This window comes from Anas platyrhynchos, chromosome 3 (genome assembly GCF_047663525.1).
Source record: "Anas platyrhynchos isolate ZD024472 breed Pekin duck chromosome 3, IASCAAS_PekinDuck_T2T, whole genome shotgun sequence".
Lineage (NCBI taxonomy): Eukaryota > Metazoa > Chordata > Aves > Anseriformes > Anatidae > Anas > Anas platyrhynchos.
Window position 1 is genome coordinate 19844252 of NC_092589.1, and position 18101 is coordinate 19862352.

Sequence of the window (18101 nt, forward strand, 5' to 3'; positions counted from 1 at the left end):
CACATTCCCGAAAAGTTCCATTATTTATATTATCCTTGTACTAAATTTTTTAAGAGACACCATGAAAATTCTTTGGTATGCAGATACTACTTTGAAAGGGAAAGCCTTCTGAGTATGTGGAAATGTTTATGAAATAATAGATTAGATCTCTGAATTTAACTGAAAGAAGAGAAGTAAAGTCCGCTTCTTGCTATGAAAAAAAAAGTCCTGTGGTTACTCCTTGGGCTTGCTTTTTTAATAGCACTGTTAGAAAGCAGCGAGATTTTTTGAGGTTAAATAGTCTTTGACTGGATTCTAAGTTATCACATGTTCAGACTTGCTTTAAAAAAAAAAAAAGTTTAATTGAAACAATACTATGTGTCTTGTCTACTTAAAGGCATCAGTGTTTGTAATACTGGATGAAGCTTCCAGTTATAATTTGCTTCTGATAAATCTGAGCACAAAATGTTTACTGCTACTTTTTGCTTCAGTACTTAAAGTACATGACTTATGTGCAGAAAATAGATGTATCTCATTATCCCATGGCACAAATTATTTTTTGTTGTTGTTGCAGGCATCTTAATTTGCCTAAGTTGATTAAGCTGATGAGCATTCTCTATGACATTTTTTTTTTGATGACTATGGTAAAGAAATCTTCAAACTTAGCTCACTACAATCTAAAATAAGAAAAAAAAATAGAACAAGAGAGCTTCAGCTGCACCTGTTCATTGCCATGATTTTCTGGGGAAGAGAACTCTATATGCATGTTTAAGATTGGCATGGCGATATATTTTGTTCCCAAAAAAGTAGCAAAGGTTATTGAATTTCTAGTATGCTGTCAGTGGCAAATTAAGAAAAAAAAAAAACAAAACACATTGGAATATTCAGATGCGTTCTGTAAAGGTTGCTGCATATTTTATTTTGTGTGCAAGTTACCCAAATCATTAGCAATGGGGAAGTGTTGATAATGTTGCTCTAGAAAAGCCAGACATGCCATGGAGCCTTCTGTAGGCCTTCAGCCTTTAATTTTATTATTAGTGGAGAAAAGCATCCTTATCTCACTTTAATTTAAATAAAAAATAAATCCAAAACTTTGATGTGGGGATGTCATGTTTACGATGAAGAATCTTGTATTCTCTGATTTTCATTCAATTTTTATTTGATTTTCAGTCTCGATTTTCATTTGTCTGATGAAGATCAGGCAAAAGATGACTTGTTATCAGGACACCTGATCATACCCAGTGTCCTCTTGTTTAATATAATCTTGTTCTTGGCTTAGTTTTGTTGTGTATCAAAGACTAGGAAAATAGTCCCCTGAAGAAAATGTAGAAAATAAAGATGTGTTTCCCTTTTTGTAGTTTTGGTGGAGTACAAACCCCTTCAATTCTCTGTGAATATTGTTAATGCTAATTTAAGGAAATATATTATTTGCTCTGCCTTTTCTGCTAAATACATTTGCACTGATTTATGTGGTTTATATGGGAATTCACTACTAACAAATTTCTAATACTGGTGGACAAAATAAGAGTAATGTTTAGAAAATAGTCACCCTTTAAAAATGCTCAATTACAAGTCTCCTTGAGTGTTTATCAGGCTCCTGAACTAGCAGTTCTTATGCATGTGCTCACCTCTCAGCAGAAGCCTTGGCGTCTTCATATTTAATAATTTAAATTGTGTTTTTGTAGCTTGATTAAAGAGTTACTTAAAACTGATTCTTTCTTTCTCAGTTCTCTCTTAGGAATTCTGCTGCTTCCTTATCTTATTTTGGTAAGAGTCGAGAAATCAATTTTAACGATGACTTTGATTTCTTTTAATTTTTTCCCCCTCTGGAATTGTTCTTCTAGATTGATTCAGTTGAGAATTTTACATTGTCTAATACACCATCACGGGATGAAGATACCAAGTCTCACCTCCATTCAAGATCGAGGTCTCCTTCTACAGCAAGCGAAACTGAACCCATAGAGGTATTTTTTTTAATTTTTTTTTAGGAGTACCAGTTTTTGCTGTTAAAAATCTTTTTGTTTAGAAACTAAACTCGCTATACTGTAGGGACTATTTAGAACCCTGTAAATAGCCTTCTGCACTGGTGGTGAGCTGTACTTTGGGGAATATTGAGTCCTTTTATGTATGGTTAGTTGGTTAGGGATGGGGACTCTGGTAAATCAGTTATTGGATATCTCTGCATAATGTATCCTTAGTTGTGAAAATTTAAGAATTATTTGCACAAAGATGATGTTACAATATAGTTTGTGAGAGCATGTTTTGGAGTCTTGCTTTGGAGTCTTGTCCATACAAAATTAGCAAGGTTCTGCAACTGTAATAATGTATCATCCCCTTCCCCTGTTTAAAAAAATCAATTCTGTGATTATTTTATGTTAGAAAATAGTCGCTAAATGGAGCTAATGCAAAACTATTTTTGCCGTTTAAGATGTCAAATATTTAAGAGCTGAATCTTGCACATCATTTTTATGACAAGTAAGATTTGTATTCCCGAGTCCTTCCTTTGTTAGTTTTTTTTTTTGTTTTTGTATGCTTGGGAATGGAGTGGGCGGCAGGTTGTAGTATTTTTACTTTATTCAAGCTGTCTTTGATAGTGCATATTTGATGTCTTACTGATCTTTTGGGGACTACATTCAGGTTATGGATCATCCTCCTCGTTCAATTCACACGCCAACCATGAAGACAGCATATATTGGATCGGGACTTCCTGCACTAAAGGTATTCAATCATGTGTTCACACTTTTTGTACAATAAGGGGAAAAGTATTGCTCCTGGGCCACAGCATCAGGAATCTTACCAGAACTCTCCAGAAGAGTTCTTTGTGTGCAGGCCGGTTGCTTTCTAAAATTTAACAGGCCCTCAATAGCTCAGGAGTCTTCTGTATATATTAAAAAACAAACAAACAAAACAACAAAAGCTTTTTTTGCAATTAATCAATGAAGTGTGTAAGTCTTTCTAATACATCTGTTCTACTATTTTGATAAACTGCAAAATAACAAAAGACTTTATGTAAAAGAATGCTAGAGATGTTTGAGCAGGCAGTTCTGTTGGCAACGTCTTAATAGATCAATCAAAAATACTAAGTGTGAAACATTGTACTGCACACTTTGTTTCATTTTTACAAATGTTTTGCCTTAACAGTAAATAATGATTATTTTTCTAAGCTTATAGACCTCAGTTACAGTGTTGCAGTTGTGTGATTCATCCCACTATGTTTCTGTGATAGCAATCAGGTCATATTTGTCTAACTGCGACAATGGTTTCCAACTCCTTCTGCTTGTTTCCCTGTTTCTGCTGTGTGTAGAGGCATGTCAGCTGGTCTATCAGTTGCAGTCAACCAATTTTAAAATCAACTTTATCTGCATTCTTGCTTTAAACTGGGTATTCTGAAATAGCCTGTGCCTGACACCATAAAACTGAACTCTGTCATAAAAATCAGAGTTTTGAAAAAGTTTGATGTTTTACTTTGAACTAATGCAACACTCCTTACAGTGAAGCACTGGATGTTTCTTGAAAGATAGGTACATCCATATGTTCAACTTGTAATGAGTGTAATTGGGTAATTTTGTCAACTTTCCTGTCTATGGTGGAAGCAAACCAATGTTCTGAGGCAAGGTTCAGTTTCTGTGGTTATGTTTGCATGGGATGGTTTAAGTTATCAATAACAAGCATTGATAAGGAATGTCTTCAGCCTGTGTGTTGGGAACTCAGGTCTCATTTCAGCAAACACTCTTGTGTCTGTGTAAGATAACTATTCTTCAGAAGTGTTACAGATACTAACATACTTGTCTGCTTGTTTCACAGCCTAAAGCACATCAGTTTGTAGTGAAATCATTTAATACCCCAACAAAATGCAATCAATGCACATCTCTGATGGTTGGTTTAATAAGACAGGGCTGCACTTGTGAAGGTAAGTATAAAAGCAGGAAATGGGAACTGAAGTTCTTACAGATGCAGATTGCATAGTAAACAATAATGCAGGTGTCTTCTGTATACGTTTTGAATAACAGAATATATTCTCATTCTGCTGTCTTTTAACAGTGGAAGCCAAACACTTTGAGTATCTCATAAAAAATTACCTAGTTATCTGGGGAAGTACTTATTCTGGTTGGTGGCAGAAGAGCTTAGCAGAGTTTATGTAAATTAGCAATAAGGGGCAGCAGTCAGTGGTCAAGTATGCTGACAGCAACCTTGCTTTACGACCTGGAGCAGTATGTAAGAAAGTTTTGCCATTTAGTAATAATATTGCTTCTTTCCAGGACTGATTTATCCTAGATTTTTGTATACACAGAATAACACACATCATTTAGGGAAGTTTGCAGCTTTTTGTTTATAAGACAGATGGACCTAGAAAAATAATCATATAGATTTTTCAATTTGAACTTCTAATGAGTTCCATAGAACTCTGAAGCTGAACAACTCTGAATTTAGATCCAATCAAATTATGCACTGCTGTTGTGCAAAAAAAAAAAAAACTTTTCTATTTTAGTGTAGCAAAGTTCAGTGCAACAATTCAATTGTTAGTAAAAAATAAATAAATACATAGAAAAAGCGTCATCATCATTATCATAGCTTTTGCATTGCATAAGAAATAACCATCAAATACTTTTGTTTCGTTTCCTCCTCACAAGTATGTGGATTCTCCTGCCACGTGACCTGTGCAGACAAGGCCCCTGCAGTATGTCCAATCCCTCCTGAACAGACTAAGGGCCCTTTGGGAATAGATCCGCAGAAAGGTATAGGAACAGCTTATGAAGGACATGTCCGAGTAAGTATCAGGTAGCAGCATTTGGGGCACTTGTGTCAGATTTGTTGCTTTCTGGAGGTGAAATTAAACTCTAATTTTAGGGGTGGATGATTTAGTAATTTCTTAAGGTAACAGTTTGGAAACTAAGACATCAATTTTCAGAGCAACTCTTGGCATTTTCAACAGTATTTCTTTCTTTATCTGTTGGCCATAGTGCTTTGAGTTGGTCTTGAATAGTCCATCTCTAGAGATCAGATCATTTTCCCAGGCCAGTGAGTTTTTGAGTCTTCCTGTTTATTAGTGTTGTTTGCTGGTAATTGCTTATAAAGAATCAATTAAAAAATTACTAGGCAGATTTCTGTTGACCAACTAGAGATAGATGTTTATATCTTTTGTCAACATATCTTTGAATAAGCTTGTTTACTATGGAGAAGCAATCTGTGGTGCTAATTTATTTTTTTTTAAACAACATGTTGTGGTATCTGTTTGATTGTGTTTGATGCTCTTACTGCATCTATGCTATTTCTTATCTTGTTTAACGTTATCACTGAACAAAAGTTTGCCAGCCTAGATGAAAGAATTGATTTTTGTACTGCCTGTTTGATTTTTGACTGCACAGAGATTTAAAGAATTGATCAGAATTTATTTTGCTAAAGGTACCAAAACCAGCTGGAGTAAAGAAAGGTTGGCAGAGAGCGCTGGCAGTGATCTGTGATTTTAAACTCTTCCTGTATGATATAGCAGAAGGAAAAGCATCCCAGCCCAGTGTGATAGTGAGTCAAGTCATAGACATGAGGTAAGCTTTCTGTTGTTCAGTGGGAGCTTTTCGTAAGAGGAAGGGGGGTGACAATGCAATTAAAACTTCATTACTACTTCCTATTCCAAAATGCGTCTGTTGTCTGTGCGTAAGTTGTGGAATTAGTAAAGAACAAAAATACATTCTTTTTGGGGTTGGATAGAGTTTTTGAAGACAGATTGACCTTTGTCATTGGATAAAATTAATAGAATTTTGTATTCAGGAGTGCTGAATATTTTGTTCTCACTGTCTTCAGTATTATTGAAATACTACTGACTTTGATGAAGGTTGAGGACATCTAACGTACCCAATTAAGATTACAACTTCTAGACAGTTTGGATTTTTATGAAAGAGTTGAAAGGGTCTTCTTGACCCAGTCTGTTCTTTCTAGTTTGATTTTTGTTTTAAGTTTTTAATTTAAACAGATGCAAAAATAAATACTCTGAATAGGTATATTTCTATCAGCATTTACCAGGAGTAATTACGTAACATTGCATTATGAGTTTCATTTGCAGATAAAGAGAAAAGTCAGGATAATTTTAAAAATTAGATCTCAGTACTGTCCTGTTGTGTACGTAACAAAACAAAGAAATTGATGCTGTGGAAATATAAGTAAAAAAACAAACATACAGATTTTGCTTTCCTTAACTCTTTTCCAATAATGTTTATGGTCTCCATAAGGGATGAAGAATTCTCAGTGAGTTCTGTCCTGGCTTCAGATGTCATCCATGCTAATCGAAAAGATATTCCCTGTATCTTTCGAGTAAGTATGTCTGTCTTGAGCCTAGTAACCCAGAAGCACTGGGTTTTACAGTGTGATGTACAGCATGCATTTACTGACTACTTGGCTAGTATTTAACTTCTGTCACAAGTTCTAGCAGTGTGTTGTTCATGACTGCAGCAGTGCATAAAGCTCTGTACATAAATCCATATATTTTTCGTCATAAAAATAGCACAAGTTCTCATCAAAAAAGATGATAGGTTTTATTTTTTTCTAACCTTCACAATAAGACTTATGTTTCTCAACTTTCTGTTAGCCATTTGAAATTCTGTTCTTCATGACTTTCTACATTTTCATTTCCCGAAATTGTCTTCAGCTTCTCAGTTGGATTTGCTGCATTATTCCTGAAGCATTTTTTTGTATGTAGTTTCTTCATATATAGGCACTGGATTTTTGAAAACTCCCATTCATCAGGTAGTTAGTATAAAAATACAGTGTAATACACTCGTCAAAATTTATCTGCTACCTGGTGTCAGGATTTTGCCATCACTGTCTTTTTCTAATATTCTTATTTTTACTGGATATTCTATTGAAGCTTTGACCTCAGTGAAAAATCTTTGGTGTCTAATTAAATCATGTATCGTTTCTTTACCTACACTATTGTATTTCACTCCTTGTTTTTCCCGCTTTCAGACTGTTCAGCACTCTGCATGCTGAGAGGAGATAAACCTACAAAAGGGGCTTTTGCTTTTATCTGTAGCAGCTGTACCAAATACATGATGATGATAGGTCATTCTTCTGTATATAGCATTCCTATTACATTAAATTAACGATGGAAACTATTGACTTTTAAAAAATACAGAATACTTTGTAAGAAATTCTTTACATTATAAAATTGCTATGAGATGTCTAGCTGACTTAGGTGGATGTTTCCAAATTACAGAATAAATATAAATATGTTACAAAAAAAAGCTTTCAGATTTTGCTGCATCATTCACATCTATAGGTCTTTTTGCCATGAGCTCTTGATTGTGATATTTTTTTCTATTAACTAAAGCTAAATTTTTGCATTCTTGGATCAGATAGCTGATTAAAAGAGCACTTTACATGCATCTGATACCATGTATAAATTATCAAGGCGAAATCTTTTATTGCTTATGACTTAAGATATGTATTTAAATATTTTCCAGGTCACAGCTTCCCAGCTCTCTGCATCCAGTAATAAGTGTTCAATCCTGATTCTAGCAGATGGTGAGAATGAAAAAAGCAAATGGGTAGGAGTGCTCAATGAATTGCATAGGATCTTGAAGAAGAACAAACTCAAAGACCGCTCGGTCTATGTTCCCAAAGAAGCTTATGATAGCACCTTACCCCTCATCAAAACAACACAGTCAGCAGCAATCATAGGTACGAAATGAATAAGAAAAAATCTCAGAAAAATTTCTTCTCTTAGATTCTAATGTTGCCAGAAAAAAGCAGAGTAATGTAGATGATTCATGATGGCCTCTATGATGGGTATGCTTACAGCATGCTTTTTAAAGAAAAATATGTTAAATTACGTTGTTTACTGAAAAGAGAACAATATGTAGTGTTTTTACCCCATACGGAAATACATATGGGAGTACAAGAGAAGTGCAAAGTATGACCCAGAACTTTTGTCACATCTTTAAAAATATACAGACACATAGTCATAAGCCATTTTGGCTAAGCATTAAACATTACTCTTTTGCTATTCTGTAAACATAATTCCTAACTGGACAGATTTATAACTACAGAATAGGTGTAAATCACTGATTTTACAAAAATCTGCCCATTAAAAAAGAGAAAGAAAAACTGAGAGCTGAGAATAAAGTCTTTTAAAATGCTACTGCGCAAAGTATGTTGAGCTCAGATTATTTAAATGTGATTTTTTTATTTATTGCAAAGTTAGTGGTATACCTAACTACTCTGAATGATTTCTTAAAAGTAATATTTCCTGTGTTGTTTCTACTAACGGGAGAAATGGAAAAAGACTTATTTTTTCAGAAATTTGAAAGACCATTGTTTTTTTCTTTTTTTTTTTTTTTTAGATGAATGCATTTATTTTGGCTTTATATTTGTTTATTTCAAGATATTAAAAGAAATCTCTGTTAATCAGAATTATCACATTTGTTGAAAAAAAACATTTTAAAAGAAAACTAACCTTTTTTTTCCCCCTTGTTAACATCATAGACCATGAAAGAATAGCACTGGGGAACGAAGAAGGGTTATTTGTTGTGCATGTCACCAAGGACGGTAAGAGATTCAGAACTGGTAATAATTTCCCTTATATTAAATAACCAGAAAGTGACTTTGTAAGCCTTGTTCTCTTAAGATATCCTCTAGTTTCATTTTTCTCAATTTACTGTATTACAAGTTGGAGAGCCCCATGTGAGAGCAGATAATCAAGAAGCTGTTCTCTGTGCTTTCAGTTTTGGGTATCAGTTCCAGTAGCAAAGATCCATCATCTGGAATGCAGCTGAAGGTTTTATTTCCTTGTTTGAAGCAGACTCAAAATTGAATTCAGGCCAGGTCAGGTCTTTGTCCAGTCAGGTCTTGAAAAATACCTAAGGTCAGAGATTTCACAACCTCTCTGGGCAGCTTGTTGCAATGTGTATTTCACAATGAAACATCTCATATCTAGCTGGAACATCCCCAGTTCCAATCTGTGACTTTTTACCTCTTCTTCTGCTGTGCATCTCAGTAAGGTGCTTGGGTTGGACTTCTGTGTAACCTCCTCCTTGGTATTGGAAATGAAGCCTTATGTTCAGTTATGTAGAGACATAACAGCAGATGCCACAGCTAATTCAACAAGCAACGTGTTTAATTGTACAGTTTAGTTCTTTGAGGGTTTTCCTTTATTCAGTTGTTCAGTGGCTATAAATTGTTTCTTAAATTAATTCTAAAATGATATTGCAGTTGTTATTACATAGGATCTGTTCCTCCCTTTTTCTGATGAGAAGTCAAAGGATTATCCAGCACTGGCATATCTGGTATAATTAAAATATAAATTACAATTCAGTATTTTTAAATATATATTAAGGGAGCAATAAAGGGGATTTCTTGTATTTGCCTCATAGTTTCTCCACTACAAATACATACTTTTAAATCAAGTCATGCTTCACTGTTATCATTTTTGTTGTGTTTTTTTTTTTTTTTAGAGATTATCCGTGTTGGTGACAATAAGAAGGTTCATCAGATTGAGCTTATCCCAAGTGAACAGCTCATTGCAGTAATCTCAGGACGAAACCGTCATGTGCGGCTTTTCCCCATGGCAGCGCTGGATGGAAGAGAGACTGAGTTTTATAAGTTGGCAGAAACAAAAGGCTGCCAGTCAATAGTTTCTGGACACGTACGCCATGGAGCCTTTACATGCTTGTGTGTAGCTATGAAAAGGCAGGTCCTCTGTTATGAACTAAATCAGAGTAAGACACGCCACAAAAAGATCAAGGAGATCCAAGTTCAGGGGAATGTCCAGTGGATGTCAGTCTTCAGTGACCGTCTTTGTGTAGGCTACCAGTCAGGTTTCTTAAAATATCCCCTTCATGGAGAAGGCAGCCCATACAGTCTGCTCCATCCAGATGACCACACACTATCATTTATCTCACAGCAGCCAACTGATGCCATCTGTGCAGTCGAAATCTCAAATAAAGAATACCTGCTGTGTTTTAGCAGCGTAGGGGTTTATGTTGATTGCCAGGGCCGAAGGTCTAGACAACAAGAATTGATGTGGCCTGCGACTCCATCATCTTGCTGTAAGTTGCTCTGTGTGTCAGTCTATTTGTTATTATACATAGAAGTGATCACTGCTTGTATTAATGTCACCAGGATGTGAAATTCAAGGAAAATTACGCAACAGGTAAATGAACACTCAGCTTCTGTGTCAGTGGTTTTAAATCTAGTCAAGAGGATTTAATCCTGATTTAATTTATACTAGTTTTGACAGCTCTGTAACAGACTTGTGCTGCTGTAGCTAGCGCAAAGAGAAACCAAGGGCCAGGATTTCTAGGTCAGTCACCCGATGTCCTATTACTAAACACCCAGCCTGATTTCTAAAACAGCCTTAGGCCCTAGAGAGGCTAGTGGGATCTCTTTGCATTTGCTACAGCTGAAACTAGACTGTTGCTGTCTAAAGCCTAAAAATTTGATTATACTTTGGCTCAGCATTGTGATTTGAATTGCTCAAAGGTAACAAGATCTGGTAGTTAGACTTGTCTTTCTCTTAATGGTACTTATTCTTGCTTACTGTTTTTTTTTTCTCCGTATTCTTTAGTTGCTCCGTCATTCTCAACTCTTTTCTCATTCATCTTCTCTTTTTCTTTTTAATTTTATTTTATTCTTTTTTTCCCATATTTTCCAAACTACAGCATAATAGTAGAAGATGTATTTCAACAGTGTAGAAAATGTATTTCCTAACCTCATTGGGGAAAAAAACAGAAAATTTTCAAGATTTCCTTTTCTAGTAAGAACTGTGTCAATCATTTATTGCATGTTTTTTCAAAGCTGGGACTTCATAATTGTGACAGAGGAAAAAGAAAGCTGCAGTGCTTGTCTTCCTCTTTTTAATATCTTTCTGAATGCAGATAAAGATTATCCAAATTTGTCCTCAGATTATATGAGCACAGTCGTATGCTGATTTTTAAGATAGTCTGCCTTTTTACCTCACTGTGATGGCACTAGTCACATTGCAGAGGAGAGTAATGTTTCCTCTGGTCTGAATGAAGCCCCATCTCAATGCGGAAGAATAAGTTTTTACAGCCTGTATGTCACTTCTGTTTTTCAAGCAGGAGCATGATTATTAAGATGTTAGAACTCGCAAAATGACTGAGTCAGAATACAAGATGAAGTAAATGAATAAAAAACAGTTATTTTTCACATTTTATACTGGCCATTGACATTTGTGCAAGTTTTTTCATTGCCTTAAATGAAGTGACTTGATGGCATTCCAATTCAGAACAGAGGTATAGTTTATAGCAAATAGTGTTACATATAAACACAAGTTTGATGCTCTTGTTAGTCTTGGCAGACTATGGCAGCTTTCTTGCCAATGTGGAAGTACTGAATTCTCCTTTAGATGTCCCAGTGGAACAAACTTAATGCTTGGAAAATGTGCCAGATGAGTAGCACAGAATTCCCTTTACAATGTGGAAAATTAGAAAAGAGAATTAAAACTAGCAGGAAATACGAAGACTCTCCTGACTGTATCATGGTGCTTAATTTTAACTGATGTTCATTTAGTACATGGTCCAAACACTAAGTACATTCATTCAAAGGACGGATATTAAATAACAAGAATACCTACCACATCATGTACCAAATACAAACTCTTAAAAATTGGGTTTTTAGAGGAGAAAAATATTTAACAACATCAGTGCTTGGCAGAGTAAGGTGTAATTCCTTGTAGTCTATGAAGTAGTTTGGTTCTGCAAAGTTAAAAGAAAAATCTTGCAAAGGTTTTAGAATTTTTTTTGATGGTGGCTTGCCTTTGCAATAAATTTAATGGCCATTTTTGTAGTTAAAGTTTATTTTGCAAACTAAGGTTGTTTTTAGATCATGTTTTTTTTTATTGTTGGTGGTGCTGGTGGTGGTATAGTTTTGCTTTTTCTTATAAATACTGTTAAACCATAAGAAATTGTATATTGTGAACCCTGTGTAAAAGCACATGACTATATACCGAATCATTCCATCTCAGGTTACAATGCACCATACCTCTCTGTGTATAGTGAAAATGCAATTGATATCTTCGACGTGAATTCCATGGAGTGGATTCAGACTATTCCTCTCAAAAAGGTAACTTGCTCTTCCGATACCAGTTAAAGAGTATGACTAGACTTCAGTATTGCTTTGCTACATTCATACTTTTTTTCTTTTTAAGGACATTAGAGTTCATCATTTAAACTGCTTGTTTAAACATAATTGAACTAAAAGAAAACAAACAAACAAACAAAAACCATTGTAAGTAGAATTTTGTTAGGTTTGGTTCACTTACCAAAAGGAAGAAGTGTTTGAAAATTGACACTACCTTGGTATTCAGGAGGTGTTTGCTCAGCTGGAACAGGCTTCCTAGCAAGGTGTTTGACGACCCATGCCTGTCTGTGTTCAAGAGGCAGTTGGATAATGCCTTTAATAATATGCTTTAACTTTTTGTTAGCCCTGAAGTGGGCAGGCAGCTGGAGTTGATGATCTTTGTAGGTCCCTTCCAACTGAAGTATTCTAATTCCAACTCTAAAGCTGTATTGGGAAAGGGAAGGGGAAAGGAAAGGGAAACAGGTTATCCTGCATGGAAAACAAAAGCAAAGTAACAGCTTATCCTGGATGTCATCTCTAAGCATGTGGAAGAAAAGAAGATGATCAGGAGTAGTCAGCATGGCTTCACCAAGGGGAAATCATGCTTAACCAATCTGATAGCCTTCTACGATGGAATGACTGGCTGGGTAAAGGAGGGGAGAGCAGTGGATGTTGTCTACCCTGACGTCAAGAAAGCTTTTAACACTGAAGGGGGAAAAGGATTTGTTTCCAACAATTTATAGACTATTTGGAGAAAGATTTTTATTTTTTTTCCTTCACGTTACATCACAAATATCGTTAGGTTTTAGAAATCAGTATATACCCTTACGTCACAAGGTGTAATTGTGGCATGTTGCTAACACAAAATAAAATCGTAGTGCTTTGTGCATCTGATAGACCGAAACTATATTATTACATGAAGTATCTTATGGAACAATTTATTTAAATGCTGGTAGGAATGTTGTTATGCCTATGGTTTTAAGTGGAATTTTAGGCAACTCCTTGTGTACCGGATCTCCAAACAGAAATTGAAGATCTAAGGTTGTCCTTTCCTCCATTTTGTGGCTATACCAACCCTCACTTGTCACTTCTGAGAGCAGGCATGTGTCATTGGATACATGATTCCTCCAGATTGTAGTTATTCTGTGGAGTAGGCTTTGCTCTGGCCAGTTACGCTGTTCTGCTCCCTGGCTGGCTTTATAACAGTGCTCCTTTCATAAAGGTTAGAATGCTCCTTGGAACTTTCAGAATAAGATGCACTATTTAAATATGAGTTATTATTAAAACATTGGTTTTCCTTGTTTCAGGTACGACCCTTGAATACAGAAGGATCGCTCAACCTTTTAGGATTGGAAACAATTAGGTTAATATATTTCAAAAACAAAATGGCAGGTAAGTAAAAAGGATCCAGTTTTCATCATGCAAATTATTGTGTAGAAAAAAGCATTTTTATCTTGGCTTGAATCTGTGCATTGTAAAAAGTTACATACATACATACGTCTCTCAAATGTAAGTATACTTGTTAGTTTGGGAGAAAGCCGTGCTTATCACACAGTGATTGCAATGATACAGATATCTGGTAGGCAGGTAGCCTGATTTTTTTTCCTTTTGAATATTCAATAAAAAATATAAAAAAGACTTAGAAAACAGAATGACTAGTTGCTCCCCCACATCTGAGATAGCCTGCCAAAACACCATCTAAAAACACCCGCACAATTTAGGGCTTTAATAATGATCTTGGCAGTGCTGAACTGAAATTAATCTTATACTTGACCTAAAGAAACCATTCCCAAAGGTCAGAAAACAAATGTTTTATACTGTGATGTTTATTTAAGTATGTTCTCCTTGAAAAGGGAAAATAAAGGTTTTGTTTGAAAGAATTAATCAACGTTTATTTTGAGAAATACAGTTGTGGCAGAAGGGTGAAGAGAAGGGTTAGGTGTGCTTTTGTTTAACAGAGTAGACGATGACCAAAAAGACTGCTAAATGAAGGAGCGTTTTTTCAAACTTGATGGAAAATGAGTGGTGAGCTACACTAGCAAAAGTAGAAAGAGGAAATGTCTTTGAATTCAAATTCCATGAATGCCTAATGAAGCTTCTGGATTGTTTTCGTATTGATTCCAGAGGGTGATGAGCTGGTAGTTCCTGAGACATCAGATAACAGCCGGAAGCAAATGGTTCGAAATATCAACAACAAGCGCCGCTATTCATTCAGAGTACCAGAGGAGGAGAGGATGCAGCAGAGAAGGTCAGTATGCAACCTGTACTTGTCTTCCACACGTGCCTGTGGGTCCTGAAGGACAGTGGATGATGCCAATGTAGCAGTACTTCACTTGCTGCTTTCTGGAATGCCCATTCAGAAGGTTCTGTGTCTTCACTAGCGTGTTAATCCTCTGTATAATTTCTGTTAATACCAGTTTGGAAATGGATATATGCTGGATACACGAGTAATTTCATTAATACATACTGTCTGAAACACCTCTAATTTGGAATACAAGTTTCCACATACTGTATATAGGGACAGAGGTGTGCACATACATTGTATATGTAAAGATCTGTAATAAACACTTTGCAAAAGGAGATTGCATTGATAATTATGCATATATATTAATTATTTTCAGACTCCTGTTCTGCTTTTCCTTCTAGAAAGGAAGTTCTACTCTCAGCAGTATTCCAAAGCACATGCTTTCCAGATTTATTTAACTACATTAACATTCTGTAAATTTCAGTAAACTCATCTTCAGGGGACATAGGGCTGCATGACGTGTTTCTAAATAGAAGTCTTTAACAGGTCACAAATACTTTCTTAAATGGCAGTAGAAATAGGTTTGCACTATTCATTCACAGAGCACAAAGCACGTTACTGTGTTTACTATCACCCACTAAGGATGGCTTACTACTGTGCTAAACTACTCTCCAAATACTTCAGGTTTCTTACTTTCAACTTTTGTGAATGGCTGGCTCTCAGCTTCCTTTTCTTTTTGGCTCTGAGAAAAGTAATGTGTGTGTGATGTGGAGACAAAATTCCAATTCTTGTTCTTGACTTTTTTGAGCTGATTGTGGTTTGGTCTTTTAAAATTATATTTATCCTGAGCTCTGAAATGCATACTTTTGGAGAACTTGTAATGCTATTCTGACCACAGACTGAGAAAGGTACCACAGTATTACTTTAATTCTGTTCTCTTATTTTCTACTTCATTTTCATCTGTGCTTTGTAATACAGCATCACGAGTGAGTTCTGCTTTTGCTCATCTTACAGAGCTTTTTATCAGCTCATAGTGGTTGTATATTTTCTGACTTTTAGTAACTATTGGGTGTGGGCTGTTAGCCTGCAAAATATCATTCATTTGTTCTAGCCCTTAGCTCTCGCTTCAAGCTGGAAGTTTCCCAGCTTGCTTGTCCATGTCAGTGCTGATAGCAAGAGTTTATTATTGCTAACGTGGTTAAATAGTTAATTTCCCCTTTAAAATAGCTGATAATCCAAGCTATAATTATTTTTTTAAATGGCTATCTTCACCTTGAACAAAATATCTAACCAGTATTTTTTCTTCCAGGGAGATGCTACGTGACCCAGAAATGAGAAATAAATTAATTTCTAACCCAACTAATTTTAATCACATAGCACATATGGGTCCAGGTGATGGTATACAAATTCTCAAAGACCTTCCAATGGTAAGTGCAAAAGTACATGTGAGAATGACTGGCAGCAACAGAGGCTGCAAATAAGAGAAAGATAGACAACTACAATTTTAAATATATGTTCAGAGTGTTTGATTAATTTCATATCGGGAACAGTGTAACTAGGGAATGGATGCTGTTTGTGATAAAATTTACATGAAGAGGATGACACTTAAGCGTTGATGGCTGGGGAAGGATTAACTAATACCTCTTGGGTTTTAAGGCAGGTTGGCTTCTCAGTGTTGGTTTTTAGCTTTTATAGCATTTATAAAGGTAAAAAGAGGATTTGAGCCTGGATACTTTGTGGAAATGGAAAGAGAAATTATTTTCTCCATGAACTACGTTACTGTAAGTTCAATTCCTTTCTTTTCTTCCCATCCTTAACTGCAATTTAGCCTCTCTCTCTCTACAGTCTCTTCTCCTCAGATAGTGAAACTGTGGCAGTTTAAAAGCATGTAGTGTCCAAATTTCTTTCCATGAGTAAGATGCGATTTTTCATTTTCTCTCCAAATTAAGTAGATTCAGTGAAACAGAATTTATTAAATGAAAACTGCCCTTTAAGTAAAAATGAAGAAAACAAAACTTGTCATAGCACACACATTTGTCTCCACAAAGCCTTTTTGAGGAAATACTCAGCAGGAAGTTAGTGAAGTTTTTGCTGAGCTACAAATTAGTATTTAGTTCAGAGGAGATAATCATACTGCTTACTTCAGGCTATGTTGAACATCTATCGTATTTATGTGTTCTGTATTGCTTTCTAAACAATGGTTTTTCGTCCACAATAGATGTGATTCAGGATATGATAATTAACTCTGTAAGAAAGATTTTATGATATTATTAAACAGACGATACAAGTACCTCCATAAGACATAGGCATATATAATTAGTACAGCAGCACTGTCTAAAATCATCGTCAATATTACTTGGAGTTTATGCAGAAAGCAGAAAGTAGGAGGACTTCTCAGTGTCTGAAGAACTAAAAGGAAACTACAATAAGACTGGAAAAGAAAATGTGCCGTGTAGTTGCACTGGCTTTGGAGCTTAAGAGCTTAACTTCTGGTCTCCAGATACTCATTTCTGCAAAAAATGGTACTTCTATGTTGTATTTTACATACCAATCTTTACATCTTTGAAGTCTGCATCTTGAACAGGAGCCCTTTGACACTGTCGTTTACTTGTATGAGGATAGGCAAGGAAAGGAGGTTTCCTTTAATCTCATACTAGAGACACTTAGAAAAGGCTCTCTGTAACAAGTCGGTGCAGCTGAGCAACAAACAATAGTGCGTGTGTATTTATAACAAACTAAAAATGAAAAGAAGCAGGCTGGTTCTAAAAAATGCAAGACAAATCCAAAGGAAGTTGGCCGAAGGCCAACTCACATCTCACCTGGATGTTTATGTTTATATATATAGATGTTTGTGTGTGTGTGTGCCTGCTGTTCAATGGTAATTTGTTTCAAGGCAGGATGCAGATCAGAACTTCTTTTCAACTCTTCCCTTACTACTGTGTTCTTTCAAATATTTCTGGTTCTAGTCAAGCATAGAAAATAATTACTAATGATAAAGGTAGGGCAAAAGATGTCTTATTTCATGAGTGTTGAAAGTTCTTGAGAATTAAAAGCTGAGAGGGTTCTTAATCAAGCCCCAAATCTAGAAAGTGTAAAATGAAGAAATACTTCACCTATAGATGGGGATTTTCGAGACTCTTACCTGGGTTAATATTTCTTGAGCTATATCAGCCTTGTATTAGCTAAAAGGTTACATTTGGAAACAGGATTTGTAATTTGCTTCTTACCAGTCAGTACAATGTTTTGAAAGAAATTTAGAAATCGCTTTCTATGCTTAATGTTGACGAGAAGACATTAGAAAATGTTTACGCTGTAAAACTGATTTCTGCACTTGTTCCACTGCTGCATCTTTTTTTTTTTTAAAGTTCCTATTAAAACCTCTTTTTTTGCAAGTAGTCTTAATGCTGGGAGAAGTCATTGCAGATAAAGCAAATTTGTTATTTATTTTTATATTTTCAGTAACAAGGTAAAGAATACTCTTCCAGTCCTTTGTATGGCTTAGTTTAGTATGCTTCAGAAGAAAATGTATTTAATTTTAAAAAAATATGGGAAAGATTTGCTGCCTTTTACTTTGCAAATGCTCGTTTCTGTTTACCAAAAGGGCTAATAAAATACATTTTTGCATGTAGAGTGCTACCACTAGGGGGAACACATCGTATACGGCTAATAGTTTTCTCAAATTGTCTTCATCCAACTACTTTATGAGATGTTGCTTATGAAATATTGGAATACAGAAAGTGAATGAAAATAATGGACTGAGCCTTTTTACTTGCTGTTTCTTCAGACTTCCTTGGGCAATTTCAAATGT

The 18101-nt window shown here is 35.4% G+C and overlaps 1 protein-coding gene across 9 annotated transcripts in view; it reads left to right on the top strand.

The window, feature by feature from the left end:
- CDC42BPA (CDC42 binding protein kinase alpha) overlaps nucleotides 1-18101 on the top strand; it is a 149016-nt gene that overhangs the window by 117060 nt on the left and 13855 nt on the right. For all 9 annotated transcript variants that reach the window (XM_027453658.3, XM_027453660.3, XM_027453661.3 and 6 more), the window contains 13 exons: nucleotides 1824-1943; nucleotides 2617-2697; nucleotides 3784-3889; nucleotides 4611-4747; nucleotides 5383-5522; nucleotides 6204-6285; nucleotides 7434-7650; nucleotides 8455-8517; nucleotides 9423-10016; nucleotides 11954-12051; nucleotides 13356-13440; nucleotides 14173-14296; nucleotides 15603-15720. In XM_027453658.3, coding sequence (XP_027309459.1) covers nucleotides 1824-1943; nucleotides 2617-2697; nucleotides 3784-3889; nucleotides 4611-4747; nucleotides 5383-5522; nucleotides 6204-6285; nucleotides 7434-7650; nucleotides 8455-8517; nucleotides 9423-10016; nucleotides 11954-12051; nucleotides 13356-13440; nucleotides 14173-14296; nucleotides 15603-15720 — 1965 coding nt within the window. The remainder of the gene's footprint in view (nucleotides 1-1823; nucleotides 1944-2616; nucleotides 2698-3783; nucleotides 3890-4610; nucleotides 4748-5382; nucleotides 5523-6203; nucleotides 6286-7433; nucleotides 7651-8454; nucleotides 8518-9422; nucleotides 10017-11953; nucleotides 12052-13355; nucleotides 13441-14172; nucleotides 14297-15602; nucleotides 15721-18101) is intronic.